Here is a 21,481-nt window from a genome sequence, read left to right as displayed (position 1 = left end):
GTTAACCAGTCGAGAGAGAGAACCAAGTTACCATTTCAGATTGATGACCTTTCTTCAGGACTGAGAAAAGTCAGAAGTTGAACCTGTTTGAAGTGCCTCAGTAGTATCTATAAGAGGCGCTGCCTCAAGAAGGCGCCGTCCATCATCAAAGATCCCCACCATCCTGTCCATGCCATCTTCTCACAGCTCCCATCAGGCAGGAGGCACAGAAGCCTGAGGTCCCACACCACCAGGTTCAGGAACAGCTACTTCCCTTCAACCATTCGGTTCTTGAACCAACCTTCACAACCCCAATCACTGCCTCAGTATAGCAACACTGGGACCACTTTGCAATACAATGGACATTTTTGTTCTAATTGTGTTCTTTCTTATATAATTCATGTTTAATTTATGTTTTTCTTGTGAATCAACAATCAACACCGGCGCACCTCAAGCGGTGGAAAGGGTGAGCAGCTTCAAGTTCCTGGGTGTCAACATCTCGGAGGATCTATCCTGGGCCCAACACATTGATGCAATCAGAAGAAGGCACACCAGCAGCTCTACTTCATTAGGAGTTTGAGGAGATTTGGTACGTCACCAAAGACTCTTGCAAATTTCTACAGATGTACGGTGGAGAGCATTCTGACTGGTTGCATCACTGCCTGGTACGGAGGCTCCAATGCACAGGATCGCAAGAGGCTGCAGAGGGTTGTAGACTCAGCCAGCTCCATCACGGGCGCAACCCTCCCCACCATCGAGGACATCTTCAAGAGGCGGTGCCTCAAGAAGGCAGCATCCGTCACTAAGGACTCTCACCATCTGCGACATGCCCTCTTCTCGTTACTACCATCGGGGAGGAGGTACAGGAGCCTGAAGACCCACACTCAACAATTCAGGAACAGCATCTTCCCCTCCGCCATCAGATTTCTGAATGGTTCTTGATCCCATGAACATCTTGTTATTCCTCTTCTACACTATTTATTTATTTTGTAACTTATAGTAATTTTTATGTCTTGCACTGTACTGCTGCCGCAAAACAACACATTTCAGGACCCATGTCAATGATAATAAAGCTGAATCTGATTCTGAATGTTGTGTCTGTAATGCTCTGTGCCTGTGATGCTGCTGCAAGTTTTTCATTGCACCTGTGCACACATGGACTTGTGCATCTGACAATAAACTCGACTTTGACTTTGACTCTGACTCATCCAGACTCTGCCTATAACTGACATATTCCAATCCAGGCAACGTCCTGCAGATTCCCTCCCCAGCCGACCTAATTATGTAACATCTCTGATCCTTTCCCACGTCCTGAAAGGGCCCTTTTACTAAATACTCTCTCTCTCTCCCACTATCTCGGCCAGTATTGTGCTCTCCCATAAACTCTCACTCAGTTATTCCAACGGTAACAGGAAATGTCCAATGTAATCACATCAGATATGAGTCACATTTTGCATTGTGTTAGAGGCAGTCAGTAGAACTAATCAGCGGGACATGGACGCCGGTGGAGAATGCATGTCCAGCTGCCGCAGTTCCCGGACAGACGAGCGAGGTGGACGGTGCAGAACTGGACGTGTGCCCGGCCCTCCGAGAATATTGTAGCGTCAGACGTTGCCTGGCTACCGAGCACAACAACTGATCAGTCACCCCCAACGTCCGGTCTGGTGAGCAGGACAAAGTCACGGACAGGCGTGGGTGTCCCCTGAGCAGAAGCAGTTTATTTGTGTTGGGCTTCAGCGGTAAGTTTCCTTCCCCCGACTTGCAGCGACCGGCTTGGGAAAGGTTGGCAAGTCAGGCTGGTGGCGTGAGTCTCCCCTCCTGGGACGGGGAGATTGCAAGGGGTTGAAATCGGTCCTAAAAATAACAACTCACCCAACTGTTTAAGTTTTCCTCCGACAAAACCGGTGCCCAGACTTATAATTTTCAATCTCTTTCCGAGATGTGAGTGTCACTGGCATGTGCTGCCAATCATTCCTGTATCCCAGGTGTGGACTTTAGACATGAAGTCAAGTCAAGCCCAGTTTATTGTCATGTGCACAAGTACGGTGAGGTACAGGTACAGTGAAAAACTTGCTTGCAGCAGCATCACAGGCACATAGGTACAGACAACACACAGGACATCAATTATACAAGACAATGAAGAAAAAAGACTGTGCAAAACAAGATATTAGTGCAAACTAAAACACGATCAGAGACAAGTCTGCAAACGTAACTGGGTACATTCATTCACAGTACAGGACAGATTATAGTTATCCCATATGCAACTGAATGTATGACTTCACTTACAAGATTGGCTTTACGTCAGCACGATGTCATTTTACACACACTTTGCTACAATTTTTCCCAAAAATAAACTCTGTTCATAAAATATGCAGTCATCCAGTAGGGGACATTGTATTCACTTAAAGTCATAGAGTCACACGACACGGAAACAGGCCCTTCAGCCCAACTCGTCCATGCCGACTGTGTTGCCCAGCGAGCTGGTCCCATCTGCCCGTGTTTGGCCCACAGCCCTCTAAACCTCTCCTATCCATGGACTTAGCTAGGTACTTTTAAATGTTGCTAATGTGCCCGCCTCAACCACTATTTCTGGCAGCTCATTCTCATTGAGGAAGAATATCATCACATTACCATATTTACATTCTGCCAACGTGTTTGAGGCTGTTACAGGGGACTCAGTGGCAGGACCCAGACTGTGGACCTTCCCCACAGAGCCTTTGTATTAGCTGCACCGAGCTTCAGTGCGTCCTTCAGCATGTACTCCTTCAGCCTGGACTGCGCCAGTTGACATCTTACACTGGAAGACCAACAGGTTTCAGGCAGACCTGTGTGTGTCTTTCACTGAGTTGATGACCTTCCAGACAACGTGTGTCTCAGCGTCCACCTCTGGGTATCGCCCAGCACAGAATCCCGAGACAAATCTAGCTGAAGACTGCTACATTCCTTTGCAGACCTGCTGGGCTGGATGATGGTCTTGTCTTGCAGCACCTTCCAGGAGAGTGTGTGGTGGGAGGGACCCTACAGCTGTGCGTGAAGGGTCAGACAGGAAGGACACTTCTCCCCACTTCACTACAAATCAGTCCCTGAACTGAATATCCTACTGGGCCATCTCAGAGGACAGAGAGATTTAATCATACCAACGTGAGTCTGGAGTCACATGTAAGATCAGCTTCCTTCCCAGAAGGACAATAGTGAACTAGATGCATTTATAGAGTCATAGAATCATAGAGCAATACAGCACGGATACAGGCCCTTCAGCCCAACCAGTCCATGCTGACCATGGTGCCCACTCAGCTAGTCCCAATTTCCTGTGTTCAGCCCATATCCCTCCAAGCCCCGCCCCTCCATGTACCTATCCAAGTGCTTCTTAAATGATACTGTTGTACCTGCCTCACCCACTTCCTCTGGCAGCTCGTTCCATACACTCACCACCCTCTGTGTGAGAAAGTTGCCCCTCAGTTCCCTTTTAAGTCTTTCCCCTCTCACCCTAATCCTATGCCCCCTAGTTTTGGACTCCCCTACCCTGGGGAAAAGATTGTTATCATCCACCTTATCTCTGCCTCTCATAATTTTAAACATTTCTATAAGGTCGTCCCTCATTGTCCTATGTTCCAAGGAATAAAGACCCAGCCTGGCCAACCTCTCCCTATAACTCAGGCCCTCGAGTCCCGGCAACATCTTCGTAAATCTTTCTGCGCTCTTTCCAGTTTAACCACATCTTTCCTATAACAGGGTGACCAAAACTGTACACAGTGCTCCAAGTGCGACCTCACCAACGACTTATACAACTGCAACATAATGTCCCAATTCCTCTGCTCAATGCCCTGACTGATGATTTCTGGGATAATCCGATGGTTAAGTGGTCACCATTACTGAAACTAACTTTTAATTCCAGGTTTACTTAATTAACTGAACTTACATTCCATGGTGTGAATTGAACTCATATCATTGGGTTACCAGTTCAGTTAAAACAGCCATCCCACATCACTGTCGAGAGACTGGACCTCAGTTCTGCTAAACTCAGTCGGACACTGTGGCCAGGTAATTTCAAGATGCTGTTGGTTGGTGGTGATGTCCAGTGACCCAGTCTAAAGATGCAGAGATGTAAATGCACAGCAGCAGGGGAACTTAAATTCAATTAACTAAATTGGGAATGAAAAGACAATGATTCCTTTAGGGAACAGAATTAACTCTACCTTCTGAATGAATTGTGTCCCCTTTGAAATGGTCTAGCAAGCCATGCAAGGCAACCAATATTCTTGCTGTAATACCCACACTTTGTGAATAAAAAAAGTTAAAATACATTAAAAATAGATCAGGCTAATTGATTGGAAGGAGTCAAAATGGTTTGAGTGGGGAATAGTCTGAAGAGCTAGGATGCAATAACCTGGATAAATATAGCTTGGAAATATTGCTGACTTTATCTCCAAGTTGGGATGTTGTGTGATTTGTGGCAAACATCGGACATAAAACAGTACAGCACAGGCCCTTCAGCCCACAATGTCTGTGCTGACCATGATGCTAATCCAAACTAATTCCATCTGCCTGACATGGTCCATATCCCTCCATTCCCTGTTCATGCATCTGTCTAAATGCCTCTTGAATGTTGTGTTGTACCTGCTTCCACTACCTCATTCAAGGCATCTACCACTCTCTGTGTAAGAAACTTGTCTTGAAAAAGCTTGTTTAAACTTCCCCCTCTCACCTTAAAGCTATGCCCTCTAGTGTTTGACATTTCTGCACTGGGAAAAGGACTCCTTGACTATCTAAGCCCAGTCTCCGGCACTCCAGAGAAAACAATCCAAGTTTGTCCAACCTCTCCTTATAGCTAATACTCTCTAATCCAGGCAACATCCTGGTGAACAGGCAACTCCTGAGAACTTGGAGATATTAACCTTCTGGCTGGTGGAAGTCAAAGGATTAAACGATTGGCTTTACATCTGTATGTTGTTCCTCCTGCATTGTGCTGTGATAGTCAAAAGAATTGTTACAGAGTAAAATTGAGACAGTTTTTCAAATTTGTGCTCTGGATGTGGACATCATTGGTGGTGCCAGCATTTATTGTCCATCCCTAAGTGCCACTGAACTGAAGAGGTGGTTAGAGTCAACCACATCGGTGTGTTTGGGGTCAAATATAGGCCGGACTGGGTAAGGACTGGGTAAGGCTGGGTATCTTCTCCCATAAAGCGCATCAGTGAACTGGATGGGTTTTTAGCATGACTGAGTCTCGCTTTTTATTGGAAAATTCCAGCTGGGATGGAGTGAGTTTAAGTTCCCCACCTGCTATGGCGGGGTTTGAACTTGTTCCTCTGGATCAATGGTTTAGACCTCTAGCTGCCATTCCAGTCACTTAACCACTACTCCATCACATCCTAAGGGGAGATATCTGTCTATTGAGACATGTCCCACCTGTTATTTCTGGACCCAGGTGATCCATCACCGTGCTGAGCTGTCATGAAAGCAGTCCACTAAGAAATGTCTACAGATATGGAATGTGTCCTCCCTCTGGAATTAGCCTATGGAAACCTCAGAGCAGAAGCCTAATGGGACCTAAGCAGCTTGATTTGGTAAATGAAGGGACCATGTTTCCCTTGGTTTGGAGTATTCAAAACCAAGGGTTGTACTTTCAAAATGATGGATCGTCCATTCCGGACTGGGATGAGAGGGCTGTGGAGGCTCAGTCCCTGAGTACATTCAAGGCAGAGGTTACCAGATATTAAGTGATTCAAGGAGTTAGTGAAGGAAAATGGTAATAGATCAGCAGTGAACTAATTGAATGGCAGACCAGGCATGAGGGGCAAAATGGCCAACTCCTGCTTCTATTTCTTCTGTATTTGATGTAACATTGAAAGCAATTAGTGATACTACTTTGAAGAAAATGACAGTTCTCCCTAGTGTCCGAGAGCCAATATTTATCCCTCAACATCAGTAAGAACTAATTATTTGGTCAAATCTCTTTGAATTTCAAATTACTAGTGTTTCCTACATTACAGCAGTGACTAAAAATATGTCATTAGCTGTAAAACACTTGAATGATCTAAATGGATGTCAATGACACTACAGAAATGCAAGATACCCTCTCCTCATTTTCTTTCTGAAGACTTGTGGCTATCCGCATGCAACTTCTGACATTCCTTTCTCTGAACTGCAGACTAGATAATGATCCATGAAAATGGTATGATTATTTTGTACATTAGAAGGTAACTTCTCTCCTCCTTCTGCCCTGAAGGTATTTATGACATTATGTCTCTGCGAAACTTTGGAACTGAAGGAAAGGATGTTAAACCGAAGTTTATGAGTCGTGCCAAACATTGGACTGAAGAAATAGAGAATTTATACAGGTTCCAACAAGCTGGATACAGGGATGAAATAGAATACAAGCAAATAAAGAAAGTTGATGGGGTATGTTTTGTTTTTGCATATTTTGTTTACTGTATTGGGGATTGCCCTTCTGAAGGGATTGCCCTTCAGAAGGTGGTAGTGAGCTGCTTACTTGAACTCCTGCAGTCCTTCAGTGATTCATTTCCAAGTCGGGATGGTGTGTGACTGGGAGGGGATCCAGCAGGTGCTGGTGTTGTCCCCATGTACCTGCCCTTGTCCTGAGCGGTTGAGATTGTACTCCAGAATTGTCCAATTACTATAATTATAATTGTAAATATTTTGGAAGTTGGCACAAATTAATTTTAACCAGATGGATTATTCTTTGGAAGGGACCCAGTGAACAGTGGTGAGGTAAAGTATCTCCATAACTGAGCTATGAGTGACAGAAGTAGAAAGGTATTGTGGATTTGGCTAAGGTTCTCCAAGGGAGTATTTTAAAGACTTTTTAAAGAACATCAAAGTGGTCTAAGATTATTCCCAGATTTGGAATTAGACATTATTATATTTCTTTTGGAAAAATAGTAAAATAAACATTTTTTCAGTTCCAATTACAATTCTACTGCTTCTGAAGATATTTCTTCACATTTTTCCAAATTGTCACAAACTGGCTCACATTTTTGCAAATATGATCAATTTTATTCCCACTGATATATCAATCTCTGGCAGACTGCGAAATGTTTCAAGAGTAAGTTTACCATTCCACTTTACACTGGTGTTGTGACTGTTTCATGTGACCATATCCAGGCCTGGGCTGATAGGTGGCAAGTAACATTCACATCACACGTCCCAGGCAATGACAATAAACATCAAGAAAAAATCCTGACATCTAATGGCATCACCATCTTTGAGTCCCCCACTGTAAACATCCTTGGAGTTACCACTGACCAGAAACTGACCAGGAGCAGCCATATACACAGTTTGGCTACAAGAGCAGGTCAGAGGCTGGGACTCCTGCTGTGAGGGAGTTAGGAGGTGTGTTCAGCTCCCCAAAGTGTGTCCACCATCTACAAGGCTCAGGTCAGGAGTGTGAGGGAACACTCTCCACTCTCGAGAAGCTCCACACCATCCAGGACATAGTAGCCCGCTTGACAGGCACCTCATCCACAACCATTCCCTCACTCCACCACCGACACACAGTAGCAGCAGTTTGTACCATCTACAGGACGCACTGCAGCAACTTACCAAGACTCCTCAGACAGCACCTTCCAAACCCACCACCTCTACCAGCTAGAAGGACAAGGGAAGCAAAAGCAAGGGGACCACCAACCCCTGGGAGATGACCTCCGAGCCATACACCGTCCTGACTTGGAAGTATATCCATGTTCCTTCACCGTCACTGGGTCAAAGTCCTGGAACTCCCTCCCTAACAGCACTGTGGGTACACCCACACTTCAGGGACTGCGGCAGTTCAAGAAGGCAGCTCACTGCCACCTTCTCAAGGGCAACTAGGGCGGGCAATTAAATGCTGGCTCAGCCTGTGAAGCTCACACCCCTTGAATGAATTAACAAAAATTGCACCTATCTTTTCCTTATTCACTCCTGAGATGTGAGTGTCACTGGCTTGTCCAGTGTTTAGTGTCCATTCAGAACTGCACTTTAGAAGGTGGTACTGAGCTGGTGCCTTGAATTGCTGCGGTCTATGCATTGAGGTGCAGTGTTTCCAGGGCTTAAAACCAACAACAATGAAGGAAAGGTGATATATTTTCTCAAGTCACTCTGTGTGTGATGGAGGCAAATGTGGAGCTGGTGGTGTAGCCGGTGTTGACCTGGGTTACTGAGGTTGTAGGTCTGGGAGGTAAATGCTTAAATTTCTTTAGCACCATGCTGTGTGTCTGGGTTACTGAATAAAAGTGTAGTAACACTAGATGTTCTGTTGAATGCAGGTGGATCGCTGGCCAGAAACAGGATATGTGAAAAAACTCCAAAGACGTGACAACACTTTCTATTACTACAGCAGGAAGAGGGAATGTGAGGACAACGATGTTCAGAAAGTCAAGGTTTATGCCTATTGAACAGTTCTTGTTCATCACACTTTTGAGTGTAAATAAATCGATGTTTACCTTCACAATTTTTTGTTTGAATAGTTTACATCTTCAAAGTTGTGATTTTTCTTGTGTACTTTCTTGTTCAGGTTAAAAGTTAATGAAAATGCACCAACTGCTCAAAAAAGTGAAAACTGCAGGTGATGCCGGTCAGAGGGGCTACAGAGCTTCCAAAATGTTTATTTAAATAGAGAGACAAAGCAAAATTGGACTAAGTTACTGTTTACACCAATAACGATTTTAAAGCTTGCCAATTAACATGGGTGTAATTGAGTGGCGCAGGCTCGTTGGGCCGGAAAGGCCTGTTACCGTGCTGCAGAAATAAAAAAAAGTTATATTTGGTTACACAAAACTAAACTGGTACACAAGTTGGCTGCGGGGGGTGGGGTGGGGGTGGCGGGAGATGGTGTAATAACAAACTGGCCCTCAGGCCTGGGATTGGATGGTCGTGATTTAATCACAATGAATATTTCTGCGCTGAGTTGGGGAGATGAGGAGAGGAGAGAGCCATTCAACTCCTCAAGCCTATTAAGAGATTAGGCTGGCCGATCTATGTCTTGCATAACACTCACCTTGGTTACGTGACCTCTAATATCCTTGGAAATTGTGTTACAGTTGGTAAATTGGTAAATTGGTTTATTATTGTCACATGTACCGAGGTACAGTGAAAAACTTATCTTGCATACCGTTTGTACAGATCAATTCATTACACAGTGCATTGAGGTTGTACAGGGTAAAACAATAACAGAATGCAGAATAACATGTAACAGCTACAGAGAAAGTGTGGTGCAGGTAGACAATAAGGTGCAATGTCATAACGAGGTAGTTTGTGAGGTCAAGAGTCCATCTTATCGTACAAGGGAACCGTTCAATAGTCTTATAACAGTGGGATAGAAACTGTCCTTGAGCCTGGTGGTACGTGCTTTTAGGCTTTTGTATCTTCTACCTGATGGGAGGGAGGAGAAGAGAGAATGTCTGGGGTGGTGGGTGGGTTCTTTGATTATGTTGGCTGCTTTACCAAGGTAGTGAGAAGTGTAGACAGAGTCCATGGAGGGGAGGCTGGTTTCCGTGATGTGCTGAGCTGTGTCCACAACTCTCTGCAGTTTCTTGGGGTCTCTGGCAGAGCAGTTGCCAGACCAAGCTGCGCTGTACCTGGATAGGATGCTTTCTATGGTGCATCGATAAAAGTTGGTGAAGGTCGACAAGGACATGCCAAATTTCTTTAGCCTCCTGAGGAAGTAGAGGCACTGGTGACCTTGGCCATGGCGTCTATGTGGTCGGATCAGGACAGGCTATTGGTGAAGTTCACTCCGAGGAACTTGAAGCTTTCAACCCTCTAGACCTCAGCACCATTGATGTAGACAGGTGCATGTACACCGCCCCCCTTCCTGAAGTCAATGACCAGCTCTTTTGTTTTGCTGACATTGAGGGAAGGTTGTTGTCCTGACACTATGTCACTAAGCTCTCTATCTCCTTCCTGTACCCTTGACTCATCGTTTTTTGAGATATGGCCCACTACGGTGGTGTCATCTGCAAACTTGTAGATGGAGTTAGAGCAAAATCTGGGCACACAGTCATGAGTGTATAGGGAGTAGAGTAGAGGGCTGAGGACGCAGCCTTGTGGGGCACCAGTGTTGAGAATAATCGTGGCAGAAATGCTGCTGCCTATCCTCACTGATTACAGTCTGTTGGTCAGGAAGTCAAACGATCCAGTTGCAAAGGGAGGTGTTGAGTCCCAGGTTAGGAGTTTGGTGATGAGTTTGCTTGGAATTATATTATTGAAGGAGGAGCTGTGGTCAATAAACAATAGTCTAATGTAGGTGCCTTTACTGTCCAGATGCTCCAGAGATGAGTGTAGGGCCAGGGAGATGCCGTCCACCGTAGACCTATTTCATATCAGTCCTTCTAGTACAGGCTGGGTAAGGAAAATTCATTGGGTCACTTGTTCCTGATCATTGACACTGCAGATGAAAAGAGGGTTGGCTCAAGGATAGGAAATCTTTCGAAGGATATGGGCCAAATGCAGGCAAATGGGACTAGCTTAGATTGGTGTCTTGGTCAGCATGCATCAGTTGGGTTGAAGGGCCTGTTTCTGTGCTGTGTGACTCTATGACTCCATGAGAAAGCCTGAACGATAATCTGCAAGTTCGCATGGAAGAGAAAGACACATTAGGCTGGATTTTGTATTGAAACATTGGCATTACCGTCAGTGAGAGTTTGGAATTGGAATTGGAATTGGTTTATTATTGTCACATGTACTGAGGTAGAGTGAAAAACTTCTCTTGCATGCCGTTCATATAGATCAATTCATTACACAGTGCTTTGAGATAGTATAGGGTAAAACAATACAGAATGCAGAATAAAATGTCACAGCTACAGAGAAAGTGCAGTGCAGGCAGACAATAAGGTGCAAGGTCATAACGAGGTAGATTGTGAGGTCAAGAGTCCATTTTATCATACTAGGGAACTGTTCAATAATCTTATAACAGTGGGGTATTGGTATTGGTAGAATAGGGTAGAAACTGTCCTTGAGCCTGATGGTACGTGCTTACAGGCTTTTGTATCTTCTACCTGATGGGAGGGGGGAGAAGAGAGAATATTTGGGGTGGGTAGGGTCTTTGATTATGTTGGCTGCTTTCCTGAGGCAGTGAGAAGTATAGACAGAGTCCATGGAGGGGAGGCTGGTTTCCGTGATGCGCTGGGCTGTGTCCACAACTCTCTGCAGTTTCTTGCGGTCACAGGCAGAGCAGTCGCCATCCCAAACCGTGATACATCTGGATAGGATGCTTTCTATGGTGCATTGATAAAAATTGGTGAGGGTCAAAGGGGAACATGCCAAATTTCTTTAGCCTCCTGAGGAAGGAGAGATGCTGGTGAGTTTTCTTTACCGTGGCATCTACGTGGTTGGACCAGGAAAGGCTATTGGTGATGTTTACTCCCAGGAACTTGAAGCCTCAACCCTCTTGACCTCAGCACCATTGATGTAGTCAGGTGCATGTACACCGCTCCCTTTCCTGAAGTCAATGACCAGCTCTTTTGTTCTGCTGACACCGTGTCACTAGGCTCTCTTTCTCCTTCCTGTACTCTGACTCATCATTATTTGAGGTACAGCTGACAATGGTGGTATCATTTGCAAGCTTGTAGATGGAGTTGGAGCAGAATCTAGCCACACTGTCGTAAGTGTATAGGGAGTAGAGTAGAGGGCTGAGGAAACAGCTTGTGGTGAGAATAATCATGCCGGAGGTGTTGATGTCTATCCTTACTGATTGCGGTCTGTTGGTCAGGAAGTCAAGAACACAGTTGCAGAGGGAGGTGTTGAGTTCCAGGTCTCGGAGTTTGGTGATGAGTTTGCTTGGAATTATAGTATTGAAAGTGGAGCTGTAGTCAATAAACAATAGTCTAACGTAGGTGTCTTTACCGTCCAGATGCTTCTGAGATGAGTGTAGGGCCAGTGAGATGGTGTCCACTGTTGACCTGTTTCGGCAGTAGGCGAACTGCAGAGGATTGAGGGAGGCTGGAGTTAATGCGTGCCATGACCAGCCTTTTAACAAAGGCTTTTAATGTGACCAGTTTTTAACAATGCAGTAAACATAAGCTTCCTGCTGAATAGTGGAGAGAAGCTGAAGCTGAGATTTGTTGCTAATTTTGATTGGTTTGTAATGGTAACAGAAAGTTGGGTCTTTACTTGTTCTGAAATGAACTGGGATTAGGGAATAATTTGGGGTTAAAATGGGAAGAGGAGTTCCTAGAAGGCAGCCAAGACCTTTCTTCAGTCAACATGTTCTCTGTCTAGGGTGTATTGCCAGATCTGCTTGAGTAATAAGAAAGAATGAAGCAACCAGAAAATAGCAATCGGAAGTAGTTAGAACAACCTACAACCTGACGAGGTTTGCATTGAAAGAAAAAGGAACTTACAAAAGCTCAGCAGCAAAGTGGATCTTCAACTCCCAAAGCCAATTCCCCATTCCTCAAATACTGAGATATTACAGAGTCATAGAGTCAGAGGGTAATACCACACGGAAACAGGCCCTTAAACCCAACTGGTCCATGCTGACTATGGTGCCCACCAAGCTAGTCCCAAAATGTTCTAAATTTTTGCAACCCATCTGCTGCTACGTTCTTAATTTACAAGTTAGTCTATTGCGAAGCACAACCACCAGATGGAACCAGTATGAGATTTTTGTAACACATTGCCAATATTGAATCGTTTACATCTTCTTCGTTGGGAATCTCTTTTTACTCTCCAGTTAAAAATGAATGTAAGGATACATCAGTTCGATAAAAAGCTCAGTTACAAAGTTAAAAGTGCTAAGTCAGTGGATGGTATATGATGCTTTAAACATACAGTTATCATCCACAGGTTGTGTACTTACACCTACACTGTCGTCATAAGAAATATCATCAAACTATATTGCACATTTGTTCATGGGATGTCAGCCTCAATGTTAAGGCCAACATGTAACGTCCCTCTCTAATTGAATTGAAGTACTGGACATTCTCTCTTCTCCCCCCTCCCATCAGGCAGAAGATACAAAAGCATGTACCACCAGGTTCAAGGACAGCTTCTATCCTGTTGTTATAAAACTATTGAATGGTTCCCTAGTACAATAAGATGAACTCTTGACATTGTGCCCTATGATAGTGATTAGGATTGTGCCTCCTGTAGATACTGTAGATCTGCAGGTTTGAGATGGTAATCATTTTAGAAGCCTAGAAGTACGTTCCAAAGATGTACGGGTAGGGTAACATGGGTCTAAATGGGCGGCGCAGGCTCGTTGGGCTGGAAGGGCCTGTTACCATGCTGTATAAATGAAATAAAAAAAAGTCTGCAATGTTTACATTGTAGAATTTCAATTACAACTTATCACACTGAAGAAGTTTAAGAAGAGGGAAGTGATATCAGCTGCATTTGCAGAAGTTTGATGATCTCTCCCCAACAGTTTATGGTCAGATTACATTGAGGACGTTCCTGCTTACACCACTGCCCCACAGGTACACCTCACATACTGTAGATAAAACTTTATTTCAGCAATTCAGCAGCACAGCCTTGGTCCAATGATCTCGACAGCCCATTAGCAAAGCTATGTGTCATTAGTTAATCCAATTAAAAATAAGGCGACACAATTGCTTCAATAACAACATTGAGTTATGTCGTACCTTTAATTCAGCAAATCAGTCAAATTTTGACATTGAGCTAAAACCCACCGTGGCAGCTTGGGAGAGTTCCACAGCCAACTTCACGATAGTGATGTATCAGAGGACTGGGAAAGGAAAGGCAAAATAACAGAAAATGCTGGAGATATTTGGCAGGTCAGACAGCATCTCCTTAAGTCAGGTGCAGAAAGCATGCTGGTGACAGCCGAGCCAGCTCGTGTGAGATCTGGAATAGTGTGTTGCATTGACACCCCATCTTATCACCACTGAAGAATTTTTGGACTGTAGTCACCAAAGTGATGTTGGAAACATAGCAGCCGCTTGCTCACTGACTGCAGCATGTCCTTAGGTAGCTCTGCTAACCCAGACCTAACCCACAGCTGCACAGAATGACAGAATGTTACAGAACAAAACCAGCCCAACTGCGCTCTGTTACACCACCCCTCTTCACCTCACCCTGTCAGCCCATTCCTTAAACAAAACATTGCAGATGCTGGAAATATCTGAAAGGTCATTGATCTGAAATATTAACTGTCTCTCTCTTCACGGATGCTGACTTATCTGCTGAGTGTTTCTGGCACTTTCTGTATAGCTCCTAGGAGTGAACATCACCAATAGCCTGTCCTGGTCCAACCACGTGGACATCATGGCCAAGAAAGCTCACCAGCGTCTCTATTTCTTCATGAAGCTAAAAAAAATTCAGCATTTCCCTTTTGACCCTCACCAATTTTTATCGATGCACCATAGAAAGCATCCTATCCGGATGCATCACGGCTTGGTACAGCAACTGCTCTGCTTGAGACTGCAAGAAACTGCAGAGAGTTGTGGACACAGCTCAGCACATCACAGAAACCAGCCTCCCCTCCATGGACTCTTGTCTATACTTCTCACTGCCTTGGTAAAACCGCCAGCATAATCAAAGACCCCTCCCACCCTGGATATTCTCCTTCTCCCACCCCCCCCTCCCTTGTCCTACCTCATTGCATGAGATAAGATGATCTGTATGGATGGCATGCAAAACAAGGTTTTTCACTGTACAATAATAAACCAATTTACCAAAAGTTGTTTCCTTTCACTCCTTCTATTTATTTTCAGTTCTGACAATCCACAAATTTTATTGTCAGCACTTCAAGCATTAGCTTTTTAATTCATATTTACTAACTAAAGTGGTGAAGAAAGCATTTGGCACACTTGCCTTCATCAGCCAGGGCACTGAGTACAAGAGTTGGGATGTCATGTTACAGCTGTATAGGACAGTGGTGAGACCACACTTTGAACAGTTTTGGTTGCCCAGCTATAGGAAGGACGTCACTAAGCTGGAGAGGCTGCAGAAAAGATTCACGAGGATGTTGCTGGGTCTGGAGGGTTTGAATTATAAGGAGAGACTGGATAGGCTGGGACTTTTTCCTCTGGAGCGTAGCAGTCTGAGGGGTGAACTTATGGAGGTCTATAAACTCATGAAGGGCATAGATAGGGTAGATAGTCAGAGTCATGTGTTGAAATTTTACAAATCACTGGTTGGACCACATTTGGAGTACAGTACTGTGTGCAGTTCTGGTCACCACACCATAGGAAGGATGTAATTGCACTGGAGAGAGTGCAGAGGAGGTTCACCAGGATGTTGCCTGGACTCAAGGACTTTAGTTATGGGGAGGGATTGGACAGACTGGGCTTGTTTTCCCTGGAGCGAAAGAGGCTGAGGGGTGACCCGGCGGAAGTGTATATAAGTGACAACATGGTCAAGGATAAGGCAGAGAGAGGTTGGAGACTGCAAGGTACTTTGCAAGGGCAGAGGGGCCAAGGACGGTTTTTGACTGGGAGGATGACAACAATAACTGCGAGAGGAACGAATACAGGCTCCCTGGAGCAGGAGGTCAGTGGATCATTAGCAGATCCGTGGGACTGGGTCAAAGGCAGCAGATGACAAATGTCGAGAACATAAGAAATAGAAGCAGGAGTAGGCCGTTCAGCCCCTGAGGGCAGCTCTACCATGGCCTTGGCCCCATTTTTCTGCCTGTTCCCCATGACCCCGATAGATCATGCACAATATGTGGATTGGAAACCTTCGTTATGGGCCAAACGCTAGCAAATGGGACTAGCTTGGATGGGGCATCTTGGTTGGCATAGACCAGTTTATGTACTGTATAACTCTGTGATTCTATTAGCCTTGAATATATTCAATGTTTCCACAGCTCTTTGAGACAGAATACCATCCCAAGACATCTGAGAGAAGAAATTTATTAACTGGGTAATGCTTTATTCTGATATTATTCCCCTTAGTTCTGCAATTCAGCATCTACCCTGTCAAGCCTGCTTCCAACGCTGCATATTTCAATGAGATCATCTCTCTCTACTCCAGAGAGTGTTGGCTCAGTCTTATATCGATCATGACCTTGGAGGGGGCATGAAAGAAAATAGGAGAGAGAAAAACTGTGAATTTCGGCATGGCGAGACCTGAGTGAGTGTTTCACTCACTGCTCTGGGACAATGGGAGCCATGGCCTTATTGATCAACAAGTCCATGAGCACTTCACTTATCGGTGAGCGTGGAAGGTGCAGAGAGAGGAGTTAATGAGGTGGCAGACCGTGAATGTAAGAGGTCCATGTCACCCTTTGTCCCAGAAAGACCAGACTGCTCTTGGAGTATTGTGTGCAGTTCTGGTCGCCCCGTTACAGGAAGGATGTGGAGACTGTGGAAAGGGTGCAGAAGAGGTTCACCAGGATGCTGCCTGGATTAGAGGGCATGAGCTATAAGGAGAGGTTGGACAAACTTGGGTTGTTTTCTCTAGAGTGGCAGAGACTGAGGGGAGACCTGATAGAGGTTTATAAAATTATGGGAGGCATAGATAGGGTAGACAGTTGGAATCTTTTCCCCAGGGTAGAAATGTCAAACACCAGAGGACATGCTTTTAAAGTTAGAGGGGGGAAGTTTAAAGGTGACGTGAGGGGCAAGTTTTTTTTTTACGCGGAGAGTGGCAGGTGCCTGGAGTGGTATACCGGGGTAGCAGTGGGAGCAGGCAGTTTGGTGGAGTTTAAGAGTCTTTTAGATGGACACATGAATATGAAGGGAATGGAGGGATGTGGATGATACACAGGATGAGGGCATTTAGTATAAATTGGCGTTAAGATTGGCACAACATCGTGGGCAGAATGGCCTGTACAGTGTTGTACTGTTCTATGTTCTATGTTTTAAAGACCACTTTCTTAACAGAGGAAAGGGAAGCCCAGTGAAACTCAAAGTTATCCTGTCAGACTGGACCACAGATGGTTTATACGATGGAAGTAAAAATTGTTGTGGAGGGAACGACCATAATGCGAGGCACTAAAGTATGAACCGGACAAATGCGCATCAAAGCTGGGGTCAAATGGAAGCATTAGGGACATTCTGGATGGATCGTCAATATTATGGAGGCTCACCAGCACTGAATTCAAATGCAGGAAAAGGCACTGCTGGCAAGGACAGCATTTGTTGCCCATCCCTAATTGGCCTTGAGAAGGTGGTGGTGAGCCACCTTCTGGAACTGCAGCAGCCCTGTGGTGAAGGGTCTCCCGCAGTGCTGTGGGGTAAGAAGTACTTGGTTTTTGACCCAGTGATGATATCTTTTCAAGTAGTGAATGAATGTGACGTGCAGAGGAACCTGCAGGTAATGGTGCTCCCACACCTCCCACCTAGGTGGTAGAGGTGGACAGGTTTTGGGGTGATGTTGAAGCAGCCTTGATTCTGTGAATTTTGTAGATGGTACAAACTGCAGCCATGGTGGAGGGGATGTTTTTTTAGGGTGGTGCATGGGGTGCCAATCAAGCAGGCTGCTTTGCCCAGGATGGTGTTGAGCTTTTTTTAAAGAGTTGTTGGGGGTCACACTCAGCCAGGCATCTGGGGAGTATTCCATGACACTCCTGACGTGTAGGTGCTGGAGAGACCTTGGAGTGTCATCAGATCAGTTGCTCACTGTAGAATACCTCATTTCCAACCTGCCCTTGTAGCCACAGTATTTATTTGGTTAGCACGGTTAAGACTATGGTGAATGGTGATCCCCAGGTTACTGATGATGTGGGATTTGGTGAAGGAAATGCAGTTGAATGTCATTGAGAGGTAATTTGCCTCATTCACGGTGGAGATGGTGAATCCTTGGCACTTATATGGATTCGCTAGCGATGATGAAGCATGGCATGCAGCCTTAGTTTACGACATACCAAGTTTGATGGCGGACAGCTGGATAGTTGAAGGGTGGTACATTGTGGGAAGCTGTAAGCTGTGCCTTCAAAGAATATTTACCAAGGTACGCCACTATAGAATTTCACAATTTAGGCAACTGCAATGCAACAAGAAACTGCAGAGAGTTGTGGACACAGCTCAGCACATCACGGAAACCAGCCTCCCCTCCGTGGACTCTGTCTACACTTCTTGCTGCCTCAGTAAAGCAGCCAACATAGTCAAATACCCCACCCACCCCGGACATTCTCTCTTCTCCCATCTCCCATCAAGCAGAAGGTACGAAAACCTGAAAGCACGTACCACCAGGCTCAAGGACAGCTTCTATCCCGCTCTTATAAGACTATTGAATGGTCCCCTAGTACGATAGCATGGACTCTTGACCTCACAATCTACCTCGTTATGATCTTGCACCTTATTGTCTACCTGCACTGCACTTTCTCTGAAGCTGTGACACTTTACTCTGCATTCGGTGTTGCTTTACCTTGTGCAACCTCAATGCACTGTGTAATGAATTGATCTGTATGAACGGTTTGCAAGACAAGTTTTTCACTGCACCCCGGTGCATGTGACAATGATAAACCAATTCCAATTCCAACCTGGCCACCAAACAGACTCAGAGAATCATATAGAATGGGAACAGGCCATTCGGCCCACTACATCCATGCCAACCAGTAGACACCTATCCGTATTAATCCCATCTTCCAGCACTTGATCCATTGCTTTCTATGGCTGGGAGATTTAAATGCTCTTCTTAACTGCTGTCAGTGACTCTGCTTCCTCCACTCTCAAAGGCAGTGTGTTCCAGGTACTCCCCACTCTCTGGGTGAACACAACAGCTTCTTCCCCACTGCCATTAGGTTCTTGAACCGACCTGAAAACCCCTAACACTACCTCGGACTATATTTCATTTTCTCTCTCTCAACTTGCATTAATGTCGTTTTGTTTCTTTTGTTGTTTATTTTTGTGCATGTGTAAGTTATGTATAATTTATGTTAATTTAAGTTTATGTTAATTTATGTTTGTCATGTTTGTACTGTGCTGTTGTCGCAAAAAGCTCATTTTCATGGCATTTATTCCCTGGGTATGTACGCCAATGACAACAACAAGCTTGAAAAGATCCCCTTCAGATTCCCTGGAAATCTCTTAACCTAAATCTGAGTTCTCTAGTTTTATTCACCTCTTATAAGGGAAAAGTTTCCTGCAGGCTACCCTATCTATACCCCACATCATCTTATATACCTCAGTCATGCCCTCTTTTAATCTCCTCCATTCCAGGAGAGCAGACCTACTTTCTCCTGTCTCTCCTCATCACTGAAACACTCCATCCTAGACAACATCCTGGTGAAACAACACACACAAAGTGGTGGAGGAACTCAGCGGGTCAGGCAGCATCTGTGGAAGGAAATGAACAGTCAATGTTTCAGGCCGAGACCCTTCACCAGGACCCTACATCAATCCAGATGTAGGGCCCAGGACAGGTCGTCCGATATGTTAACACCCAGGAATTTAAAGCTGCTGACCACTCCACCAATATTAAGATAAATGACCAAAAACTTAATGAAACGGAGAGGTATGAAGGATCATAGAGGCAGAGAAGTTCAGGGAAGGACTCCCACAACTTAGGGCTCTTCTTATACCCTTCACGATTTTAAATGTCTGTTATAACATCTGCTTGTATCCTGCTGTGCACCAAGGTCTCCAGTCTATGCACACAACTAAAGCCACTCATCCCTGGAATCTTCTGAGCAAATCTCTTCTGCACCCCCTTCAAAGCCTTCACATCTTTCCTAAAGTGTGGCACCCAGAACTCCAGCTGTGGCAGAACTAGTGTTTTACTGAGGTTTGCCACAGCTCCCTCTGTGCTCCCTGTGTAAAATCCAGAGCTTTTGAAGCACTTTCTCAGCTTGCCCTGTTACTTCCAGCAAACCCTGCACACAGCCCCTCAGTTTACCCGAAATCCCCTCGGATATACCCACATACCCTGAGATATACCCCTACCCTCAGATATACCCCCACACACCCTCAGATATACCCCCCACACCCTCAGATATACCCCCCACACCCTCAGATGTACCCCCACACACCCTGTAATACTCCATCCACCCTCAAATATACCCTCACACCCTGATATACTCCATCCACCCTCAGATATACCCCCCCACCCTCAGATATACCCTCACACCCTCAGATATACCCCCACACCCTCATATATACCCTCACACCCTCAGATGTACCCCATACACCCTCAGATGTACCCCCTACCCTCAGATATACCCCCCATATCCTCAGAGATACCCTCACACCCTCAGATGTACCCCATACACCCTCAGACTCTACCCCTACCCTCAGATATACCCCCACACCCTCAGATATACCCCCCACACCCTCATATATACCCTCACACCCTCAGATGTACCCCTACCCTCAGATATACTCCCCACACCCTCAGATATACCCCCACCCTCAGATATACCCTCACACCCTCAGATATACCCCCACACCCTCAGATATACCCTCACACCCTCAGATGTACCCCATACACCCTCAGACTCTACCCCTACCCTCAGATATACCCCCCACACCCTCAGATATACCCCCACACCCTCAGATATACCCCCACCCTCAGATATACCCTCACACCCTCAGATATACCCCCACACCCTCAGATATACCCTCACACCCTCAGATGTACCCCATACACCCTCAGACTCTACCCCTACCCTCAGATGTACCCCCCACACCCTCAGATATACTCCATCCACCCTCAGATATACCCCACCCTCAATTACCCCCACACACCCTCAGATACCCCCCCAACTCTCCCTGTTCTCTTCTATTCCTACCTCGGGTTAATGATACTGAGGTGATGCCGGGATCGGACTGTCCCCCCCCCCGGGTGAAGGCCGGCCTCTCCCTTTAAGGGAGCGACCGCCCCTTTAAGGGCGCGACCGCCCCTTTAAGAGCGATCGTGACGTCACCGTCATTTGTTTTTGGCCGACGGCGCGGGGAAGCGACGGACGGTGAGTGAGGAGGAGGGAGCGGAGCGGAGCGGGGGGGCCGGGCTGGGGAGGGGGGATCCCGCCCCCCCCCACCCCCCGTCACCCCTCACCGCCCCCCCTCCACCCCCACCCCCGGGAGCCGCTCCCCAGCGCTGCCCCGCCCGATACCCGGGACCCCCTCCTCCCCAGACCCGCTGGGCCGCAGAGACCCCCCCCCCATACAGACCCGGGCTCTCTCCCTCCCTCACCCACCCCCCCGACCCACTCTTCCCCCCCCCCCCGACCCAGGGTCTTCTTGCCCCCCCACCCCCTCCGTACAGGTTCTCTCTCGTGTTCTCTCTCGTCTCCCTATTCCTCCTCCCCCCTCCCCTCCTCCCCCCTCCCCCCCTCCCTCCTCCCCCCCTCCTCCTCCCCCCCCCCTCCTCCCCCCCTCCCCCCTCCCCCCCTCCTCCCCTCCTCCCCCCCTCCCTCCTCCTCCCCTCCTCCCCTCCTCCCCTCCTCCCCCCCTCCTCCCCCCTCCCTCCTCCCCCCTCCCCCCCTCCCCCCCTCCCCCCCCTTCCCCCCCTCCCCCCCTTCCCCTTCCCCCCCTCCCCCCTTCATACTCTCAGACTCTCTCTCTCCCTAACCCACCCCCCAGACCTAGGCTGTTTTGCACCCCCTCCCAAGGCTCAGACTCTCTTCTCCTCCTCTTTCTCCACCCCCTCCCCCCCC

The 21,481-nt window shown here is 46.5% G+C and overlaps 2 protein-coding genes across 3 annotated transcripts in view; both read left to right on the top strand.

Annotated features, from left to right (window-relative positions):
- The first annotated feature begins 1,368 nt into the window (after positions 1 to 1,368).
- On the top strand, positions 1,369 to 8,372 carry meig1 (meiosis/spermiogenesis associated 1). 2 transcript variants are annotated; one of them, XM_052034104.1, is made up of 4 exons: positions 1,695 to 1,718; positions 3,875 to 4,020; positions 6,209 to 6,381; positions 8,244 to 8,372. In XM_052034104.1, exons 3-4 carry the CDS (start codon positions 6,223 to 6,225, stop codon positions 8,370 to 8,372), a joined length of 288 nt encoding a protein of 95 aa, XP_051890064.1. In that variant the 5' UTR covers positions 1,695 to 1,718; positions 3,875 to 4,020; positions 6,209 to 6,222. The 2 variants fall into 2 exon arrangements, with proteins under 2 accessions (XP_051890063.1, XP_051890064.1); XM_052034103.1 differs by lacking the exon at positions 3,875 to 4,020 and having other exon boundaries at positions 1,369 to 1,718.
- A 12,393-nt stretch (positions 8,373 to 20,765) lies between these two features.
- tmem243b (transmembrane protein 243, mitochondrial b) overlaps positions 20,766 to 21,481 on the top strand; it is a 31,304-nt gene continuing 30,588 nt past the window's right edge. The window contains exon 1 of the mRNA XM_052034266.1: positions 20,766 to 20,791. The gene's annotated coding sequence lies outside the window, so the exon portion shown is untranslated. The remainder of the gene's footprint in view (positions 20,792 to 21,481) is intronic.

Source organism: Pristis pectinata, chromosome 19 (assembly GCF_009764475.1).
Source record: "Pristis pectinata isolate sPriPec2 chromosome 19, sPriPec2.1.pri, whole genome shotgun sequence".
Taxonomy (NCBI): Eukaryota; Metazoa; Chordata; class Chondrichthyes; order Rhinopristiformes; family Pristidae; genus Pristis; species Pristis pectinata.
The sequence above is the reverse complement of the archived record's forward strand: the minus strand, read 5'-3'. Positions and strand labels throughout refer to the sequence as shown.